Source organism: Delphinus delphis, chromosome 16, assembly GCF_949987515.2.
Source record: "Delphinus delphis chromosome 16, mDelDel1.2, whole genome shotgun sequence".
Classification (NCBI taxonomy): domain Eukaryota; kingdom Metazoa; phylum Chordata; class Mammalia; order Artiodactyla; family Delphinidae; genus Delphinus; species Delphinus delphis.
This window is the reverse complement of record NC_082698.1, coordinates 61,855,197-61,876,080: the sequence shown is the minus strand read 5'-3', so window position 1 is coordinate 61,876,080 and position 20,884 is coordinate 61,855,197. Positions and strand designations below refer to the sequence as shown.

General features: G+C 51.0%; 1 protein-coding gene and 1 long non-coding RNA gene across 3 annotated transcripts; one reads left to right on the top strand and one right to left on the bottom strand.

Annotated features, from left to right (window-relative positions):
* Window positions 1-436: 436 nt before the first annotated feature.
* On the bottom strand, window positions 437-8,852 carry NODAL (nodal growth differentiation factor). Of its 2 annotated transcripts, XM_060034853.1 has the most exons (4): window positions 8,657-8,852; window positions 4,070-4,767; window positions 2,060-2,225; window positions 437-1,506 (listed from the first exon to the last, which is right to left on the bottom strand). In XM_060034853.1, the coding sequence occupies exons 1-3, from the start codon at window positions 8,850-8,852 to the stop codon at window positions 2,073-2,075; spliced, it is 1,047 nt and encodes a 348-aa protein (XP_059890836.1). In that variant the 3' UTR covers window positions 437-1,506; window positions 2,060-2,072. The 2 variants fall into 2 exon arrangements, with proteins under 2 accessions (XP_059890836.1, XP_059890835.1); XM_060034852.1 differs by having other exon boundaries at window positions 437-2,225.
* Window positions 8,853-9,158: 306 nt separating this feature from the next.
* Window positions 9,159-20,093, top strand: LOC132439447 (uncharacterized). Its single transcript, XR_009522360.1, has 5 exons — window positions 9,159-9,634; window positions 11,605-11,832; window positions 14,527-14,587; window positions 17,846-17,998; window positions 19,823-20,093. It is a non-coding gene; the product is annotated as an uncharacterized lncRNA (long non-coding RNA).
* The last annotated feature ends 791 nt before the right edge of the window (window positions 20,094-20,884 follow it).

The window sequence follows — 20,884 nt, the reverse complement described above, 5'->3', positions numbered from 1 at the left end:
GAAGGAGACCTTTGCCTTCAGAGCAAGTTAAAATACCTCTGACTGAAAGCCCCTTCCTGGCCCTCAGGGTAGGGCAGGACTCAGTTCCCGCAGGCAGCATTTCCTCAGACTTAACACAGCCTGCACTAGCAGGTAGGTTCCAGAGCACGGAGCTGTGTTGTAGGCTCAGCCCCAAATACCTCTGGCCAGGCAGCAGAAGGCCCCTGCCGCTGACACACTGCACAGTGAGCTTTTAGCAGGGGTCAGCAAAACGTCCTTTCACTCCTTTGTGCCTGCGTCTTCTGCTTGATACGAGGTGGTGTCCTGTCATCAGTGGGGTTTGTTCTGTGAGTTGGTAGAGCTGCTAACTGTAAACACTCCCACAAGCTATAGCCACAAATAGCTTGACCTTTCGCTTTCCTGGCCCCAGCCATAGAAGAACAGTTGGGCACCCATTTAGTACAGAGGATGCTCTAAAGCCCTGGGATAGGATTTTTACTCCCAAGAACTTAAGTTTGGTAGTGGAAGTGGGGTTTCAAATGTCTGGTTCCAAAGGCTAAGGCCTTGACCCAAAGCTAAGAGCGCAAAGACCCCTAGATGGTATGAAGGATGGTGCCCCTGGGGCTCCAGAGACCAGAGCTCAGCTCTTGGCCCTGCCACTCCTAGCTGTAGCATCAGGCCGCTAGGCCTCACTGGGGTCTCATTTAAGAAAGAGGATGGTACAAAAATTGACCTCACAAGGCCTCCCCACCTCTACTGTTTCCTAAGTAGAGTCAAATGCAGAATCCTATTGCGATTCTGAATTGTGGGGAGGGCAGGTTATTTCCGCTCCAGGGAATGAGCAACTGGATCAGTTTTGTTGCTGAATCGGGGCATTGAGGTTTCTCAGGCCCAGGCCTGGCTCTAGCCTAGCCAACCCCTTCCTGGGCCAGGATTACTACCTTGACTCAACCAAGTCAAGTTTGAGTCCCCTCTAAACAAGTATTCCCATAGATTGGAATCATTTTTCCTAAGGTTGGAGCATTAGTCTATGGGCTTCTTAGGAAAGCAGGGTAAGTTTACTGTGGACTGACATTCCCAATAAAATGGTCCCCTCGCCTTGCCAAACAAAAAAAGTACAGCCCCTGTTTTGGCAGTGCTCAATGAGGCCAGCTGGCGAGAGAAAAGAAGAATCACAGAAAGGCACTAGGATCCGCCTGCTTTAATTTCACAAGATGAGGTTGAGCAGTGAATTACTCACCGGAGGTCACACAGCTTCTCAAGTGGCTGAGCTGCGACCATAACGCAAGTCTGCCACCCAGGGCAGTGTCTTCACCGCTATGGATAGGAAGCCCAGGGGCCTCAATAGCACGCATTGACAGACTGAGGTGAACTGTCGAGAGAGCTTTAGACTTGGATGGATTGTGCCCGCCAAAGCAGACTGACTTGGGGACGCCCCAGGGCTCCAGCTTCTGTAGTCCAACGTGGCCAGTTCTCTTGGACGAGTTCCTGCCTCGCCCTTCAAAGGCACCAGCTGGCCTAGGAGAACTATACAATGGCTTTATTGTATGTACAACTCATTAGCAGAGATCCACTCTGCGGGGGCTCCCTGACCCAGCCTGAGGCAACCAAAGCCAGTGGACTTTTTTAATTTTACATAGTGATACTTAATCTTCAGGCGGCAAGGGTGTGGGTGAGTGTATGTCAAAGGCCACTTTTGAGAATACACAAAAGTTAAATACAACCTTGTCCCACCTCAAAAATAAATGCACATATGCTCCAGCTCTTGCATACAATTTCCGGGGGATCATGGGTTGAAAAAAGTCAGCTAAAGGACTCTTGCCACTAGTGCTTTCACGTGCTACTGTCTGTTCAGCAAAGAGAAAACCCAGCAAGCCTGCTTCACAGGCTTCCTCCTCCCTCTCCTCTGTGCTCAACCAGACCCCACAGAGCCTTCAAGGACAGGGTGGCAGCCCTTCCTCCTTAGGTCTGGTGGACAGAGGGACTTTTCCCCCTCTTTGTTTCTCCTCATTGGATTAGATGGTTATCTTGTCTTCTAGGAGCTTCCCAACCTTCCAGGGTACAGGCAAATCCAACACACCTGCAGGAGCTCCTCAAAGGCACCCACATTCTTCCACAATCATGTCTTTATGATGGTCTAGAAGGACTCGGCCATTGTCCACGTACAGCATACTCAAGGGCTTGGTCTTCACTGGGGCACAGCAGGTGGAAGGGACTCGGTGGGGTTGGTACCGTTTCAGCAGACTCTGTGAAAGGGAGGACAGGGGTGTCAATTCACATCCCAGTGGTGAGGTCAGAATGGTGTCATTTCTGGGTAAAGGGTGAAAAAGTTACAGAGAGTTAAAATCAGTTTCTGGGGGCAAAAATAGAAAATTCTTTTCATAAAGGAATCAGAATGCCAATACATCATCAACTCTAATATCTAAAGGTACACGGGCCTCTCACCGCTGCGGCCTCTCCCGTTGCGGAGCAAGGCTCCGGACGCGCAGGCTCAGCGGCCATGGCTTACGGGCCCAGCCGCTCCGCGGCATGTGGGATCTTCCCAGACCAGGGCACTAACCCGTGTCTCCTGCATCGGCAGGCAGACTCTCAACCACTACGCCACCAGGGAAGCCCTAAAATAAATTTTTTTAAACAGCCTTTAAACAGAAGATTCTAAAAGCTGTATCTGGGTAGAGCAGTAGGTAACATATGTTCTCCTATTGTTCTAGTCTAGAGTGAATACCAACTTTAAAAATCTTCCAAGAAACTCCTGGTTTAGTTCCAGAAATATGAAGAAGAGAGTCATGCGGAAATTCTTGTGGGATTTGCTTTGTTTCCCAGAGAAGGGCAAACAGAGTCAACGGGAGAAAAGGTAACAAGCCCTTGGCATTCTGGAACTGGGCCCTGTCCCTGTGGTCCAGTGGTGGCTTTTCGGGTCAGTGTTAGATTTGGTGACTGGGACTATCTGGGTCTCTGGTTCCCTCTGATCGTGCTGCAGGTAGGCTGGTGGACAGAAGTGGGGCCTGGGAGAGACTCAGGAGGGCCTGTGCCCAGGACAGTTCCTCTAGGATACCAGCCCCCACCACTGCCTCCCTCTCACGAGCTCAGCTCACATTCTCCCCAGAGCCTCTGGACCCTGCCTGAGGCTTGGCATGGAGGATGTACTACAGGTCCAAGAGATTCTCAGTCTAGGCCTCATAGAGTGAAAATAAAAACACTTTGATCCCGTGTGACCTTTGAGAGCAGGTCAGGACCACCATATATAAGCTCTCTTCTCTGCTTTCTCCACCTCATTTTCCTTCCATTCCTCTCCCTCCACCACCTTCTAGACCATAGGCTGATTAGTGGCACCTGGTGGTAGCCTCTGGCTTTATTACTTCTGCAAAATGAGTGTCCAACTCCTGTTTTTAGGCAGCAGAAGTACAGTGGCTGGAACAGTAATATCTCTACCTTGGCCTCATAAACGCGGCCCCCATTGCATTAATGAGTTACAGACTTCTAGTAATGGTAAGACAACATTATACCTGTTACCTGCTAACTATTGATACTACACATGTGGTATGCATATCATCTCATGTAACCCTAGAAGTAAGGCATTGCTATCCCCATTTTACAGATGAGGAGACTGAGGCTCAGAGAGAGTAAGCAACTTGATCAATATCACATAGCTAATGAGTAGGATTCAAACCCAGGCCTGTCTATTCCCAAACTCCAAATTCTGAACTTCCTTTCCTAGAATGTCAGGGCAGTGGGAGGAACTGAGACCCTCCAGTCTACACACTCCACCCCTAATTTTTTTTAATTTATTTTATTTATTTATTTTTTTTCCACCCCTAATTTTATGACAGAAGGAAAAAGTACCAGGAAAGCAGTGTGTTCAGGGTCACCTGACAAGGCATGACTCCATGTAGGCTCTCTGAGGGTGTTATCATTGGTCATCTCTATATCCTTAACACCTGTCACAGAACCTGGCACATTGTAGGTGCTCAAATAACTGTGCATGAATGAACACACTAACCTAACAGCAAAGCCAGTGTCCTGATCTGGTAGTAAGGACAATTCTCCCCCACAGCTTACCACCTCCCCTCCCCAGGCCTTGGCATCACACCTGGATGTATGCGTGGTTGGTTGGATGGAACTCTTCCCCCACGGGGTTAGGACACTCGCCCTCACAGCGATAGGCATTGTACTGCTTGGGGTAGATGATCCAGGAGCCCCATCCGATCAGGTTGAAGTCCACCTGGAACTTGACCTTCCGACACAGTTGGTTTCTGTCCTGCAAGTGATATCGACGGTGCCTCCTGGCCCTCTCCCGGGAGAGCTGTCCCTCCTGGACCCGCCAGGAGCTCTCAGCTTCCCACAATAGGGTGGAGCCACCCAGCCGCTTCCGCTCCAGGGAGAGGTTGGAATAGAGCATGAGGAGCACATTGGTGACAGGTGATGTGGGGGGCCGCCGCCAGCACTCTCCAGCCAAACTGGACATCTGCTCCCTCAGCTCCCCAGGGTGCTTCAGCCACTTGGAGAGTGGCCTGGTCACCTCTAGGACCATGCTGCCTGAGGAAAAGGTAACCTGGGACAGAGTGACAGTGAACAGGTCCATTCGAAGACGTTCTGGGCAGTTGGGTGGGTCCTTATCTTCATTCAGCTTTGGCTGGTGGAAAATCTCAATTGAGAGTGGGACATCAGGAGTAAGGGCCACAGGGCTGGACAGCTGCAGCCGGAGCTCGGCCCATGCCAGATCCTCTTCTTGGCCCAGGAAGGAGAAGTCGAAAGCAAAGGTCCAGTTCTGCCCGTCCACCTCCACATCTGGGTGAGAAAAAAACAGAAGGAAGCAGGTGAGTGGGGGCCTCCTGCAGCCTCAGTTGGTGTAACAACCACCATAGCTCATGACTGAGCCCTTACCTTATATGAATCGTCACCCTAACCCTATGAGCTGGGCATGTTATTGAACCCATTTTAGAAATGAGGAAAATTGAGGCTCAGAGAAGTTAAATTACCTGCGTGAGGTGTCATTCTTGGAAGGTGGCAAAGCCAAGAATAAGCCCAACTGCAAAGCCCAACCTCCAAATCACTGTTCTGCTGCTCCCCCCTCAAGACACTCCAGAGAACAATTGGTAAAAATTGGATGAGTGCATCTCCTTCTCCCTTCTCCCCTCACACATGCAATCTAAGGACAAGCCCTGAGCTTTCTGACAGAAATCCTGGACTTCCACCCACCCTGTGGCCCGTTTGCCAGGCTTTGTCTTCTCATTGGAAAGGGTGGCCTGTTTTACAGCACAATGAGGTCGATTCACAGATCATAAGGGTTGGAGCTCCCAGGGAGGCATAGGCAACGGAAGCCAAAGACTGGTCACCCTTTCCCCCACCAATTCCTAAAGACAGAGGCAGACACTTCAAGAGTTCTTGGCAACCTTACAAATAGGTTTCTAAAGACATCCTAAGCTTGACTGTGCGCTGACCTTGCACTTTTCCACCCAGTAGTCTCTCCTACCTACCTGCAGGGCGCTCACCCTTTCCCACTCCAGGTCATCCACACACCAGGGCAGACACAGCAAGCACACACCCAAGACAATTAAACCCATCCTGAATGAAAAGGAATGGGGAAGCACATTCCATTCATTTTAGTTCTGGACTAATGTGGTCTGATGTCTGGGAATAGCACATATTGGTGGATGTTTCAGGTCAGCTAAAAGTGCTCTTTAACTTTTTTCAAGCCCAGTTTCATCTTTGCAGTGGGAATAGTAATGCCCTACCCTTCCCTGCATTGTCATGAGGACCCAGGGAAATGAAGATGTTCCAAGGTCTATTGCTAAATAAAAGGCAGAGGTTATTCATTAGAAATAAAAACAGTAACCCTTTGGTTCTTTGTCTCATAGAACATCTTTGGTCAGATAGTCAGTGGATTTCTCTGGGAAGTCCAGCTTGCATTAGAAGGGGGTAATTCCCAGCTTCAGCATCCTGAAGCTTCTCCCAGCCCATCCCTAGATGTTCTTTTTCACTTAATTTCCACTTCCCTTCTCATTAGCACCTGCAGGAGGCAATAACCGGCCCCTGACTAGCAACTCCCCAGAGGTGTGGGGAGGAGGCTGACACCACCCACTGCCCTTCGCAGCACCGCCCCGTGACATGTAGCAACTCTGCTACAGCTCCGCCTACACCAGGACTTAAAACACACTATCTCAAGTATCCACAAATGGCTTTTTAAAGGCATTCCAGCTCAGTGTTTAAGAGGAGGGACCCGGTGTCTCTGGTGATGGATCAAGTTCTGCCACTTGCTGCCACACTGGGCAGCCAGCTTTCTCTGGGCCTCAGTTTCCCTCTGGGTAAAAGGGAGATGGTAACAGTATCCACCTCACAGGGGTGTTGAGATTTACTGAGATAATGTGTGTAAAGTGCTTTGCCCAGCACAACCACCAAAGTGCAATAAACGGCCATCATCAACTGCCTCCTTATTATTACCCAAGTCAAAGTTAGAAATGCAGATGTCCAGGCAGTGAGGGACCTGGACAGGGGAACAAAGTCATCTGCTGCTAGGATGGCTGTGTGGATGCAGGGGCAGGGAGGAGGATACTCCTTCCTGCTGGAAGAGTCTGAGACCCCACTAGCCTACCTGCAGCCAAGGGCTCCCCAGGACACAGTGCTAAAAGGTTTTCTTAGATCTGGCTCTGGTTTATCTTAGAATAATGGGGAGGTCTAATCTTTGAGGGTCACCAATGCCTGATAAAAGCCAAGAATGCTCTCCCCAGAAAAACTGCATTTCCTACTAACACAATAAATGTGATTTGGGGGTGGTTATAAGAAAGGGGTTCATGGACACCCTGAAACCCATCCACAGACTGAATGCAGACTTGGCCACACGGGCCCCAGTGAAATCTCGACCCACTTCCAATTCTAAAGAAGGAAGGGCTCATGATCTTGGGTTCCTTGCCCCTCAAACAGGGTGTTGAGTTAGAGTCACGGACTCTGTAGAAAAAGAGGCTGAGTATGACACCGAGTTCCCACCCTACATTATTATAAATTATGAGGGTGATTACCATTAACTGCTTCCCTCATGCCAAGTGTTTTATAAGCCTTGTCTCCTTAAATCCTTCCTACCTTTATCACCATTTTGCAGATGAAGAAACTAAGGTCCAAGGTGAAGATGGTTAAACAGTGAAAGACACAAGACACGGATGCACACCTGATTTGGTTAGATTCCAACACCCATTTCCCCTTATCCTGTGCAGCTTACAAATAAACCTGAGATGGAAAGGTACCACACTCACCCAAATGAGGTAGAAAGAAAGCCGGGCACTTAATTTTTACAGACGGGGAGGAGACTAGAAAAGTCAGCAGATGTGCCAGGGACACATGGGGAATTGGGAAGCAGGGTTTGAGGGACCAGACCCAGTTTCCAAGACTGTCAAATCACCACAAACCTTCCAGAACTCTCTGGAAGGAGGGAGTGAATTGGAAAAGTGCGCCTCCCACTCTTTGCTTATCCACCTACCCCCCAACCCCAACTTTCTGGCAGGGCAGAGCACCCCAGTAATTTTCAAATTGCTCCGCCCCCCGTGTGTCCCTAGTCTGACTAGTCCCCATATGACCCTTCCGGAGACGGTCACTGGCCGTCTGACCCCAGACGCGGCTGGCCAGGGAGCTAGGAGCCCCCACCCCCAGATCACAAGGGGCCGGCGGGTGGCCGTCAAATCAGATTATCGGATGTGGATTTCGCCCGAACTCCGGGGAGGGCCGTCTGGCCCCGGCAGGCAGAGAGAGGTGCAGGCAGGCAGGGGCCACCCCGGGCGCTGGGATGTGGATTGCCGGGAGTAGAGGAGCCCCGCGGGAAGGGCTCCCTTTTCTCAACATCTACCTGCGCCCAGTGCCCAGAACGCACGCTGCCCCATCCTCGCGGCTGATACTCTCAAGGTCACCATGGGAGGGACCTCGCCCGCTCCAAATCTAGGCCCCGAGCCCGGTGTCGTCCGGGACACTGACACCTACCCAGCCTGGGCTGGATGACCCAAGCCTGCCGCAGTTCTCGACTTCGGGGCATTTCATCTCTAATCCATAATTTCTGAAACCTAATCCCTGATGTTACATGCTTGACACCCTATTTCGAACCTCAGTCTCAGCCAGAGACACTCCCAACGCCAGACCCCGGAACGCCTTCACCCTCACTCGCGAAAAGGAAAAAAAAAATTTTTTTTGACAAGACAAAATAATTGTAGCAATAATAACGACCATACATTACTATGCCTGGTTTTGTGCTAAGCGTTCTATGTGCGTTGTCCGTAGCCCTCGCCAGTCCAATAAGGGAGGCACTATTATCCCTATGCTACAGATGTGCAAACCGAGGCGCCCGGAGATTACAGTAGTTTAAGACGGCACAGATAAGCAGTGGCACAATCAGTCTTCCACCCTATAGTCCCGCGCTTTACCCACCCTAAACAAGACCGGAACGCAGAGGTCTCAGTCCGGGACACACGCCGGGTGCCACCAACCCTGTCTCCCGAGCCAAGGCAGACGCCGAGACACCGTCAGCCCCAGCCCCTGAACGTGCCCTTCAAGCGTGCGGATACGTTTTCAGTGGCACGTCTCCGGCATGGTGCCGCAGCCCCTGCCCCTCCAGCCCTCTCCTGGAGTCCCGGGCGGGAGCGCCCAAGGCGCGCCGGGGGTCCAGCCGAGCGGGGCGGGGCGGGGCGGGGCAGCCTACCTTGCGCCTGCAGGCTACGTATGATGTCCGCCCGGAGCAGCGGCTCGCGGTACAGGCTCAGCATATAAGCAAGAGGGGATGGCGACGAGGGCTGCCCCCACGTTCGAAGGGGCACCGGGGCTACCATCGTGGCGCCCGCCTGGAGGAGAGCCCACCAGACTTGCAGAAGGAACAAGAGCAGGCTGTGCGCGTGCATGGTGGGGTGGCGGGGGCCCAAGGCCAGCCTCCGTCCCTTATATCCTGGGCCTTCGCGGGCGCCCCGCCCCTGCCCTTCCTCCCTAGGGGAAGCTTTCAGGTCGGATAACACCCCCCAGCCCAGCCCCCGTCACCGGGGGTGGCCCCCAGAGGGACCACCTGCTGGGGGCGAGTGAGACCTGAGCCTGGTAGGGAGGAGACCTGAAAAACTGGAGGAGCTGTTAGGTCCAGGGACCGTCTAGTTTGCCCACCCTGGCACTCTGCTACTCCAGGCTTTTTTTCCAAGACACAGCTGGCTTGTCGCAGGCAAACTCCCAGGTCAGAAGGATGGCTTCCTTACTCTCCCCCACCTGGGGTCCCTGCCCTTTCCTCTTCCTCCAGGTTCCAAATAGATGTCTGGCTCAACCAGGAACAGATAGAGAATGAAAGCTGTGTCTCCTGGAGGCTCTCGGGCAGGGTGCAGCTCCACACTGGCCTGGGAGGCTTCAGCCCAGCCTGGCACCGTGCAGCCTTCCAGGACACTGTACAGATGGCCTCTGGGAGCAACCCCTGCCTTATACGGCAGGGCCTGTCTGGAGAGCTAGCCTCTGAAAAAAGACTGGGTACTGGGAATTGCTGGAACGAAAAAGATGAGTGCCAGACAAAGGTCCATGGGGACCTGCTTCAAATATTGAAGCTCTCTCCTGGAGAAAGCAGAGGACAGGAGCGGCCAGGAGGAATGACAGACTTCTCCACCCGAAAAGAAAGTGCTCAGAAGCTGGAGCCGAGGGCATAGCTCACGGGGTGAGTGGAGCGCCTGTGGTGGTATCAGGGTCTTCCTTCACAGGTTCACATCACCCCAGGGGTTTCAGGAAAAAGGTGTTGCCTGTGTCATCCATGTCCTGCAGTCCCTGCCTCCCCTGGCAGTTACCCTGGAGACCTGGGTTTCAGCTCAGGACCTCTCACTTTCCTCTCTCTGGGCCCTGCTTTCCTCACCTACACAAGAGTGGTCCTTGTCTGGGCTCTCTTCAGGTGCAAAGTCAGGTTGAAGCTGAAATTACCTTTAAAGAAATGTAAATCTCTGCCCCTTGTTCAGGCCCCAGCTATTTTCTGCAACACTGGAGGGCTCTTTATGCCCCCGCCCTCGCCCCCTGGTCCTTTCCTAGCCCTGACATAAACATTAGCAGCTGGCCAGCCTTTACCGAAACACTACGTGCCCTGCACACCTAGGCTTCTTCCACAGGATGCCTCCAGCTCCAGAGAACCACACGCTCAGCCCTGAGCAGGTGTTAGTGGAAGGAGGCCCAGCAGGCTCAGCTAGGAGCTCCAAACCCGTGTCCAGGTGGAAGCCGGCCCAGCCAGCAGGAAGGGGCCTTGCCTAGGAGAGATGTGGGTTGTAGACCTGTGCTGACCACGGGACCGGGACAATATGCTCAGCCAGACGACTGTTAGTTCCTTCTAAAGCTGGGGACTGTCTTGTTCATCGTGCTCTCCCTCCAGTACATATCATGGTTGGGACCCAAAGTATCTTAGCTGAGTAAATTAATCAATGAATGGTACTGTGTCTGGACTTGCCTGAAGATAAGTATCACCTGGGGTGTATGTTAAACTACTGATTCCTGAGTCCCAATCCAGGCCTTTAGCATTCGAATTTGGAGAGAGACCTTGGTAATCTACATATTTAACCAGTACCCCTGTGATTCTTATCAGACAACTTTGAGAACCTGGGTGAGCTAGGGTCTAGTTGCAGTTTGGAACCCACCTCTCTGCGTTCAGTTTCCTCATCTGTAAACCATGACTGGAGATACTTCCTTCCATGAAGATTAAATAAAACAAATGCTAAAATGCTTTGCAAGCGCTTAAAACCTGCTGTTTTTGTAAAGCCTTAAGCATACAGATTATTATGGGTGCTCCGTGGTTGTCATTCAACTTCCCTAGCCTGGGGGCTTGCAGCCTGGGGCTTGTCAGTCCCCGGCCCTCTGCATCAGACCCCTCCCCAGAGGCAGAAGGTGCCCTCACCCAGGTTATGAATATATAAGTAAAAAACAATGAGAGATTGTGGTCAGACAGAGGTATAGGGGTCAGCCTTCCCCCAAACCTACAGGTCCTAGAATCCAGGGGGTCCCTGTTTAAACAGGGGCATTCAGAACGTAGTAGTCTTATCCACCAGGATTGGGGAAAGAACAAAACAGATGATCTCCTTTCCGTGCTGGACCAGAAGCTTCTTGAAATTCAGCTTTATTCATTCTGTGTCCCTCGTACTATGTGGCATATAGTAGGAGCTCAGTAAATATTGCAATTAAAATGACATAATAATGCTTATTGAGCACCTAATGCAGTAGGCATTCTGGTAATCACTGCATTGATTTTATTATCATCCCCACTTCGGGGATGAGAAAACAGAGGCTCAGAGGGAACCTGGTAACTTGCTCAAGGCCACACATTTACAAGTGAAAACAGCCAGTATGTGAAGGATACTGCTTGTTACCCAAACCCATGCCTATAGCCTTGTGGCTTCCCCGTAGATGAGAGGGTCGACATGGGCCTTGTCCTAAGACTTAAAAAAAAAAACAACTCTCAAAGTCTTGCTTTTCCCAGGGTCCAGGAGCAGCAGACACAACTCATTTCTGATGTGTATTGGCCCAAAGCCCTGTGGGGACCTGCTCTCTGACCAGCAAGAGGGACTCTGTCAAAGCCCATTCATCACTGAACTTTCTCCAGCTGTGGCACTCTTCAGGACAGAGGCTAACAGTCATTCTTCTCATTTTTAAAAGGTACTTGTTCATACAGGATCTGTTTCCTGCAAGAAGGACCAGAAGTGCCTCTTCCCAGGAGGGGAATGACACCTTCTCGCTTCCCCTGCCCCAGACAGACTGACCGTCGGATTACCTGACCTGGGAGATAACCTTTCAGCGCCAACCCAGCTGGCTGGAGAGTGGGGAGCAAAGTCCCTCGAAGTTCTCGAATGCTTTCCATTGGGCCGATCTGGACCCGTCCTCCACGTGAGCAACGATATGCAGGGTTAAGTGCTGGGGCTCTGAGGTCAGGCTGCCGGAAGGCAGACTCTGGATCCTTCTCTGTCGATACCTGGGCATATTAGATCACTTACCATCTTGAAGCATTTGCTCCCTCAGCTGTAAAATGGAGATAAAGAATAGTATCGGGCTTCCCTGGTGGCGCAGTGGTTGAGAGTCTGCCTGCCGATGCAGGGGACACGGGTTCGTGCCCCGGTCCGGGAAGATCCCACATGGCGCGGAGCGGCTGGGCCCGTGAGCCATGGCCGCTGGGCCTGCGCGACCGGAGCCTGTGCTCTGCAACGGGAGAGGCCACAACAGTGAGAGGCCCGCGTACCGCAAAAAAAAAAAAAAAAAACAGAATAGTATCTACTTGACAAGAATGCTGTAAGCAGTAAATGTGTGTAAAGTAGTGCTTGGTCATTTGTTTATTCATTCATCGAACAAACCTGCTTATCTAGGAGTCTAAGGCAGGTTACTGGCAAGTGCTAGATTCTCAGGAAGTCAGGGCAGGAAGGCATTTCAGTTCCGCACATATTTAATGAGCATTTCCTATATCAGTGTAACACTGACTGTCTTCGCGTATATGTTAGCCTATAGAAGCCTATGTAATCCTGTTCATCCCTCCCTGAAGCTCTGTAAGGTATGAAAGGCATTTTAGAGATGGGGAAACTGAGGAACAGAGGAATTAAATAGCATCATTATTTTGAAGGTGGAGGGTGTCTGCTTTATCACGCTCCTCCCATGCCTGGCACAGCTCCTGGCACACAGGAACTCAGTAAGGATTTGTCAGGTGATTGAATGAAGTCCATATTCCTGAACAGGTTCCCAGCACACCTCTGCCTTTCACATGCCACTTCTCCATGCAGCCTCCTGCTGTTTCCTCTTAATCTCCCTGGTAAACTCCTTCTCACCTATCAAGACACAGCTTAAACACTGCCGCTTCCTCTACAAACCTGTCACTAGCTCCCTAGCAATTTGGCAGAGTCCTCTTCTAAGCAGAGTGCCGAGGAGCAGTTGTCCCAGCCCTCATGAGTAACTGCCGTCAGACTGTGAGCTCCCTAGAAGTGCGGACGACTCCTGTCTCCGAAGCCCCAGCCCCCGCTTCCTAGCTGACCATTGCTTGCTGTGATCCTCAGCTTGATGCAGTCCCGCAAGTGGCAGAGGCGGGACTAAGCACAGGCTTCTGGCTTCCACCTCCAGTACTTGGTGCCCTTCCTGTACCCCTCACTGCTGGTCTTGGAGGCCCCATCTAGGTGCCTCTACCGGGCACACGTGGCTCTCTCTGTGATCTGGAGATAGAGACCTCAGCCTTCCACTACAATCCCCTTGTACCCCAAAAGCACTCTGGCCCCATGGAAACACTCACCCTTCTGCAAAGTTCAGAGCTGTTCTGGCTCTGCCCAGAATGATTTTTACCTCCTCTTCATTCACACAAAATACACTATTTATCCCACAGAATCCAGCTCAAGGGTCTCCTCTTCCACGTGGTCTCCTTCCCCCTTCAGGCTCTGGTCCCTGGAGCCCCTGGGAGTTTTCCACCAGGAGCCTGCTGCTGGCTGGCTCTGTATTCCGCAGTGTTCAGCAAAGGGCCTGGCCTTGGTAGGTAGAGCTTGCAAATCTGCCTGCAGACCACCTTGACTGATCCACAGTGCTTTGTCTGCTCCCAACAGCGTTTTGAAAGGTTTTTATTTAAATCACCAATACTGAAAGTTCATAAGATTTTGCAGAAAATAGTTTGTTTTCATCATTTAAGAAATGGAAAGGGCTAGGCCCTCATTTTAACAAAGCGAGCATTCCCTTAAGCTGAATAGGATCTGCTTCCTTTAGGCAGGGTCTGTTCTCTAAGGAGCGGCGCAGTCCCCACCACTCCTTAACTTACTGCACCCATGTGCCTGGCCCTAAAGACAAATGAGTTTGAGACACTTGCTGTATATTGGATGAGAGTAAGACACTCTGGAATCAGTTTGGAAGTGCAGGCTCGAGATTAGCCCACCCCGTTGTCCTTCTCCAACTAACCCATGGATTGTGGGTACCTGGCCCAGGCTGGATGAAATAGAAATAATCTATTATTTAATAAGAACTTACCATGGGAGTTCCCTGGTGGTCCAGTGGGTAAGACTCTGCGCTCCTGATGCAGGGGACCCGGGATCGATCCCTGGTCAGAGAACTAGATCCCGCATGCATGCCACAGCTAAGAGTCCTCATGCCACAACTAAAAAGAAGATCCCATGTGCTGCAACTAAGACCCAGCACAGCCTAAATAAATAAATAGTTCAAGTCACTTATTGGGCTTCCTTGGTGATGCAGTGGTTAAGAATCTGCCTGCCAATTCAGGGGACACAGGTTCCAGCCCTGGTCTGGGAAGATCCCACATGCCGTGAAGCAACTAAGCCCACGAGCCACAACTACTGAGCCCACGTGCCACAACTACTGAAGCCCGTGCGCCTAGAGGCCGTGCAGAGAAGCCACTGCAGTGAGAAGCCCGTGCACCACAACGAAGAGTAGCCCCCACTCACCTCAACTAAAGAAAGCCTGTGCGCAGACCCAACCCAGTTAAAAATAAATAAAATTTAAAAAGTCAGTTATTAATAAGTACTTACCATAATGTGCTTGAATTATCTAAGTTACCCTTCCTATCACTCCCATGAAGCAGACTGGATATTTACTTCCATTTTACAGGTGTGAAAACTGAGGCTCTGTGGAGTTAAGCCCCTTGTCCAGGATGGAATGCTTGCAAACGGTAAGGCTGCGTTGGATACTCAGTCATTCTGACTCTGGAAGCCAGACTGGATATTGCCATGTCCCCACATGGTCGTTTATTACCTCCCTTACACGAGGGGCCTTTCCCCTGCCTAAATGGACCTCCTGCCCTCCATCAGGTCACCCTGTTCATTTCCCCCACAGCACTTCCCTGGTTGGAAATTAAGTTGTTTACTTTGGTACTGTTTGTTTATTTTTTGTCTGTTCCCCTTCCCCAGCACTGGGCTGTCAGCCAGACTCCTGTCTGTTCAGTTCACCACTGAACCCCCATTGCTTAGCACAGTTCTCAATTCTAGGACTCAGTACGTATATGTTGAAGGAATACATTTAACCCAGTCCCTGGACTGGGGGACACAGAGGTAAGAAGGCGGGGATAGGGGAGTCCCTTCTCCTCCAGTGGCCACCAAAAGGGTATGAGCCCCGCAGGTCACCAGCTTCCTCCGGTTTCAAGTTCTTCACTCTCCTGCGCACATGTGGGATACATAGTAGGTGCCAGTAAGCGCTCGGTACACCTGCTTTGGCTTGCGGATGTCTCGACACCAGCAAGGAAACGCCTTCCTGGCCCTTGTGGCTCCTCGTGAACAAGATTCACGTTATTGCACCTTCTGCGTGCATCGCTCACGCTGCCCTCTCGCCTCCATCCTCTCCCCTGATCCTTGCAGGAGCTGAGGGACCTGAGCAGGACTGGTCTCTCCCTCCCAGAGAGCGACTGGCCCGAGACGGTAGAACTGGTAAGGGCCAGGCCTGTCTGACTCTAAATCTCTTGCTCCCTCCAGCTCCCATGGCCAGACTCTCGTCCCAGCCCCTCCTGGGTGGAGCCGAGGCTCGACTTGTGCTTCCCACAGGGTCAGGAGGTGAAGGCTCAGCCTGCCCTGGGAAACAAACAGAGAGACCACCAGGAGGGTCCCTCTCTTCCCACCCAGAAGCTTCTCAGAGATTCCCGCAGCGCAGCCTGCCACCCCTGCCTTCGCCTTCCCACACCGCCCCCCACAATTTCCCTTCCACAGAGAGTCACTGGTCCTGGAGTTGAGGGGGAGTTTGATGACCCAGCTGAGTCTGGGACTGGGAGAAAGCTCTGTGCCTGTGTACATGCGTGCACGCATGCGTGCTGTGTGTGTGTGTGTGTGTGTGTGTGTGTGTGGAGGGCAAGGAAAAGAATCACTACTAAGAACAAACCCTTAGGGGAGTGCTTCCTGTGGGGGTAAGGAGTGCTTGGGGAGCGCTTACAGTGGACCAGGCACTGACTATGCTAAGAGGTTTATGTGCACTATTAGCTCAGTGTCTCCCCAAACTGCTTGACCACAATAATCCCCTGGGGCACTTATTAAAAGTAAAGGGAGGGCTTCCCTGGTGGTGCAGTGGTTGAGAGTCCGCCTGCCGATGCAGGGGACACGGGTTCGTGCCCCAGTCCGGGAAGATCCCACATGCCTCGGAGCGGCTGAGCCCATGAGCCATGGCCGCTGAGCCTGCACGTCCGGGGCCTGTGCTCCGCAACGGGAGAGGCCACAGCAGTGAGAGGCCTGCGTACTGCAAAAAAAAAAAAAAAAAAAAAAAAAAAAAAAAAAGTAAAGGGAGTCCCAAAACTCATAGTGTACTATTTTTAGTGCTCTTTTAAGCTCTAATAACCTCAAAAATATAAATGATAGAAACTTACAAAAACCATCCTTTGATAGTTTAATTTTTAAAATTCCTTTTACACCTATTTAGTTTTGTGAATTTTAAATAAATAATTAATTAATTTTTGGCTGCGTTGGGATTTCATTGCTGTGCGCTGTCTTTCTCTAGTTGCGGCCAGCAGGGGCTACTCTTCATTGCGATGTGCAATCTTCTCACTGCGGTGGTTTCTTTTGTTGTGGAGCATGGGCTCTAGGCACATAGGCTTCAGTAGTTGTGGCTCATGGGCTCTAGAGTGCAGGCTCAGTAGTTGTGGTGCATGGGCTTAGTTGCTCCATGACATGTGGAATCTTTCTGCACAAGGGCTCGAACCCGTGTCCCCTGCATTGGCAGGCGGATTCTTAACCACTGCGCCACCAGGGAAGTCCCTAGTTTTGTGAATTTTTAATAATACATTTTTAATTAAAATTTTTTGTTTTAGTAAACATTTGCTATTTTTAAAAAACATTAAAATTAAAATTTCATTATGCAAAATTCAAAACAGTGGATGATTGTATAAACAAATAATGGCATATATCTGTACATTGGAGTACTACCTGACAATAAAAAGGAATGCACTATTGATAAATATAGCAAGGATGAATCTTAAATAATGATGCTGAGATAAACAAGCAGACAAAAGACAGTATATACTCTATGATTCCAATCATATAAAATTCTAGAAAATGCAAACTAATGTTTGCAGACAAGCACATCAGTTGCAGAATGTGGATCAGTGGTTGTCTGGGAGGAGAGGGGAGAGGGAGGATTCAGCAGGAGAATTTGGGGGGTGAGAAATATGTTCATTATCTTTTTTTTTTTTTTTTTTGCAGTACGCGGGCCTCTCACTGCTGTGGCCTCTCCCGTTGCGGAGCACAGGCTCCGGACGCGCAGGCCCAGTGGCCATGGCCCAGCCGCTCCGCGGCACGTGGGATCCTCCTGGACCGGGGCACGAACCCACGTCCCCTGCATCGGCAGGCGGACTCTCAACCACTGCGCCACCAGGGAAGCCCTATGTTCATTATCTTGATTGTAGTGGCAGTTGTATACATGTGTCAAAGCTTACCAAAATGCACACTTTATTTGCAGCTGTTGTGTGTCAGTTATACTTTACTAAAGCTGTAAAAATGAACATAAATACAATAAACTTTTAAAATATAAGAATTACTGTCAAAAATTCATATAACTAAATAAACAAAAGAAATTTATTTATTATTTATATTTTTTATTTTTTTTATTTTCCCAAATTTCTTACCATTTAACAAAAGAAATTTAGATAAACTTTGTGTTCTTTGTAAGTTTGTAGCATTTATACTTCTGAAATAGAACTATATTTAATAGAATATTAAGTATATTCGACTAAATATTAAGTATATTCTAATAAATAGTATATTCTTCTGTACTTCTACTACAGCTTAAGAATGCACTAAACTTTAAGGACACCAAAGTCTCATAGGTCTATGGGCTCAGTAGGCCTGGAATGGGACCCAGGAATCCCTGCCCTTCTAGACAGCCTTGTCAGGTAAGATGGAAAACACAGCATCATCTCTTTCTCTTTTCTTCCCTCTCTTCTGTCTTTCCACAGACACACAAGGTAGATGCTTCTGCTGGCTTCTTTCTACAGCTGAGGAGTCTGAGGCTCGGAGAGGCTGGGCAACTTGCCGAAGGTCATGCAGTTAATTGATAGCAGGGCTGGGATTTGGGGCCAGGCAGTCTGACTCCAAAGCCTACACGTGGGGTAAGTCACTCGGGGGACTTGTATTTCCAACTCTCCCACCCCCACCCCGGCGCAAGCCCTGTGCCCTGTTAGTCATTGACCTCAGGGCTAGAGGGATCCCAGGCTGGTGCATCCCCCATTCACATCAAAGAACCCCAGACTTCAAAGGCAGCTTGAAGGGAGATGCACATACCTGGCTGGGTATGCAGGGAAGCCCTGGAGAGCTAATATGATTAACCAGAGACCCAGTGGGGCAGGAAGAGTTTTCATGAAGCAGATAACTCAGTGGAAGCAGTTTGAATCCATTCTCACCCACCATTCACCCTCAGAGCCTTTCATTCTATGGCTACTGGCAGAACCTCCAGACACCTGGGAATTGGGGGTGAGGGGAGGGCTGAGCCAAACCTGTGTCCATTTCATAGATGGAAAAACATGTTGAAAGCCAGCTGTTACCTTTGTGCCGGGCATAGTGCTGAGCGCTTTGGACACATGCCTTATGCACAGCTCTAAGGAGCTCCTTTCACACGTATTCTATAGGTACAATGATTCCCGTTTTACCGATGAGAAAACTGAGGGCTGGATTGCTTAAACACTTGCCCAGGGTCAAGCTGGTGCTAAACAGCTAAGCTGGATTGGAGTCCAAGTCTGTTTCGACCCTAATCATTCTGACTGTCTCCTCTGCTGTTTCAGAGCCAGAGGATCAGGGTTTTGAGGCTTGCAGGAGGCTGTGCTTCCTCAGCTCCAGTCTTGGCCACACTGGCTTCCCTCCCCCGGAGACCCCGGGCCCAGCCCCCTTCCCAGCCTACTCCTGGCTCTCTTCATTCTTGCCCTCCCCACTCCCACCCCAGCCCTCAGCTCCCCTTTTCCATCCTCCCTGTGGACTACACCCCTAAGAACCGTGTTCCTCCCCCACTGGTAAGAGGGTGCTGCCCTGCTGGGGAGTCCAGTCAAGGAAATTCGCAAAGAGCAGGGTGGGGAGGAGGAGAGGGTATTGGTCTGAATTAGTACCAGTTAGATTGGCATGCGGGAGGGAAGGGGGCGAGGACATCTAGGGCCTCCTCTCAGCTCAACCCAGACCAGCATGTGACCTTGGCCAAGCCACATGGCCTCGTTGAGACTCAGTTTCTGCATCTGGGATTGTCCCCAGCTCTGTCCCCAACTTGGCTATCCTGGACTTGGTGGAGATCTGAGACCAGTGAGTGGAGGTGTTTCCTAGCATTCAGGTCCTGCACATGTGGGCTTTGCAGCTTCTTCCTCCTCTGTTCATCCCAACCAGTTGCTGAAATGTTAACAAAATTTTTCCACTTAGTTCCTTGTATTGTGCTTTTCTGTGTACAGAATTAATGTATATTCACTGTAGAAAATTTACTGCATAACTGTACATAGAGGAAAAGAAAAATCCCCTCTAATTCTGCAATCCATATGTAACCGTGGTTAGCATTTTGGAGTATGTCCTTCCTATCCCCCTTCCCCCGGGGCATTTATGTGCATTTGCATCTTTTACTTAGAACAATCACACTGTGTGAACTGTTCTGTAAACTGCTTCTTTCATGTAACCTGAACATCTTTCCAGGCCAATAAGCACCCTTCACCACTATCTAAGAATAAATGTTGCTTATTTTAAGAGACCACCTCCTCCAGGAAGCCAACTGAGATTTCTGCAGTCCAATCAGCCCTCTCTCAGGACCCTTATATCATGCCCCCTATTACCCACCTCCTCTTAGACTATGAGCTTTTAGGGGACAGAAGTCTCCTCTGCACCCCTGCACTCAGTGCCATGTGTACAATAGGTGCTAATTAAGGGGGATGAAAAAGTACGTTTCTTATAGAGCTTGCTTTCCCCAGGCAGGTTGATTGTTGTCAGCGGGAGGTGACGGAGGCAAAGGAAAGGAACACTCATGGAAGCTGTGCCCTTCAGCGTGCATGCCTGCCTCTGGCTTTGCTCTCTTGTTTGTGGAGAGGAGTCCTAAAGGGATGTATGCAGGGCGGTGCCCAGTCCCGCCAGCCGCGTCAGGCCGCTGCGCCCGCCTTCTTGGGAAAGCGCTCGGAGGGCGACCCGGGCGACTCGGCCGCCAGCACGCAGAAGGAGCAGAGTTGGCTGTGGCGCCAGAAGAAACTGGAGGCGGCGGTGAGTGGCCTGGAGCCCCGTCGTGGGTCCCCAGCACGGCGGCGGCGGGGTGTCTCCTCCCCAGGCCCCGGTGGGTGTCAGCGCTGCAGGTCTTGCCCATGTGTCGCTGTGCCCACGACTTGGTGCTGCACCTCGGGCAGCTCCCCCGCCCTGGGGGTCTTGCCACTTGGTCCCGGACTGGAGCCCCGAGAAAGAGGGACCCTCTGGAGTGAGCACCCGACCTGGACGTAGCGGTCAGGGATCTGGGTCAGCTGGATGTGTTCCCCTCCCGTCTATCCTGTCCCCACCCTGGGCCTACTCTGTAAGCTGGGGCCTCAGGAGGATGTTATGGCGCAGGGCCATCTGCAGAGCCCCGACTTGGTGCCAGGCTGGCTCTGGGGTGCAGGTGGGATAGGTGGGGTGGGTGACCACCACCTTATTTTGCTCCCCAGCGCTTCTGCCCCTGGACTTACAGAGGGCAGAGCCCCCCACCCCTACCCCCAGGGGAGCCCAGTCCGCAATAGCGACTGTCACAGTTTGTCAGAGCTCACGCGCGACCCTTTGCACGGTTATCTCATTTAGTGCTCGCAGCTCTGCACGGTGGGTGCTGAGAGCTGATGTCAGTTGCTTCAGGCGAGGGCAGCCACAGGTGGAGTTCGTTACCTTGAGGCTAATGAAGGGTAAGTTTCACGCCCCTCCAAGGTCCCCAGCTCTAATTTGTATTTGTATTTTTGTGTTCTTTCCTTCAACCCCCCTGTTCCAACAGTATGAGGCTCGGGCCCCATAACATGTGATCTTTC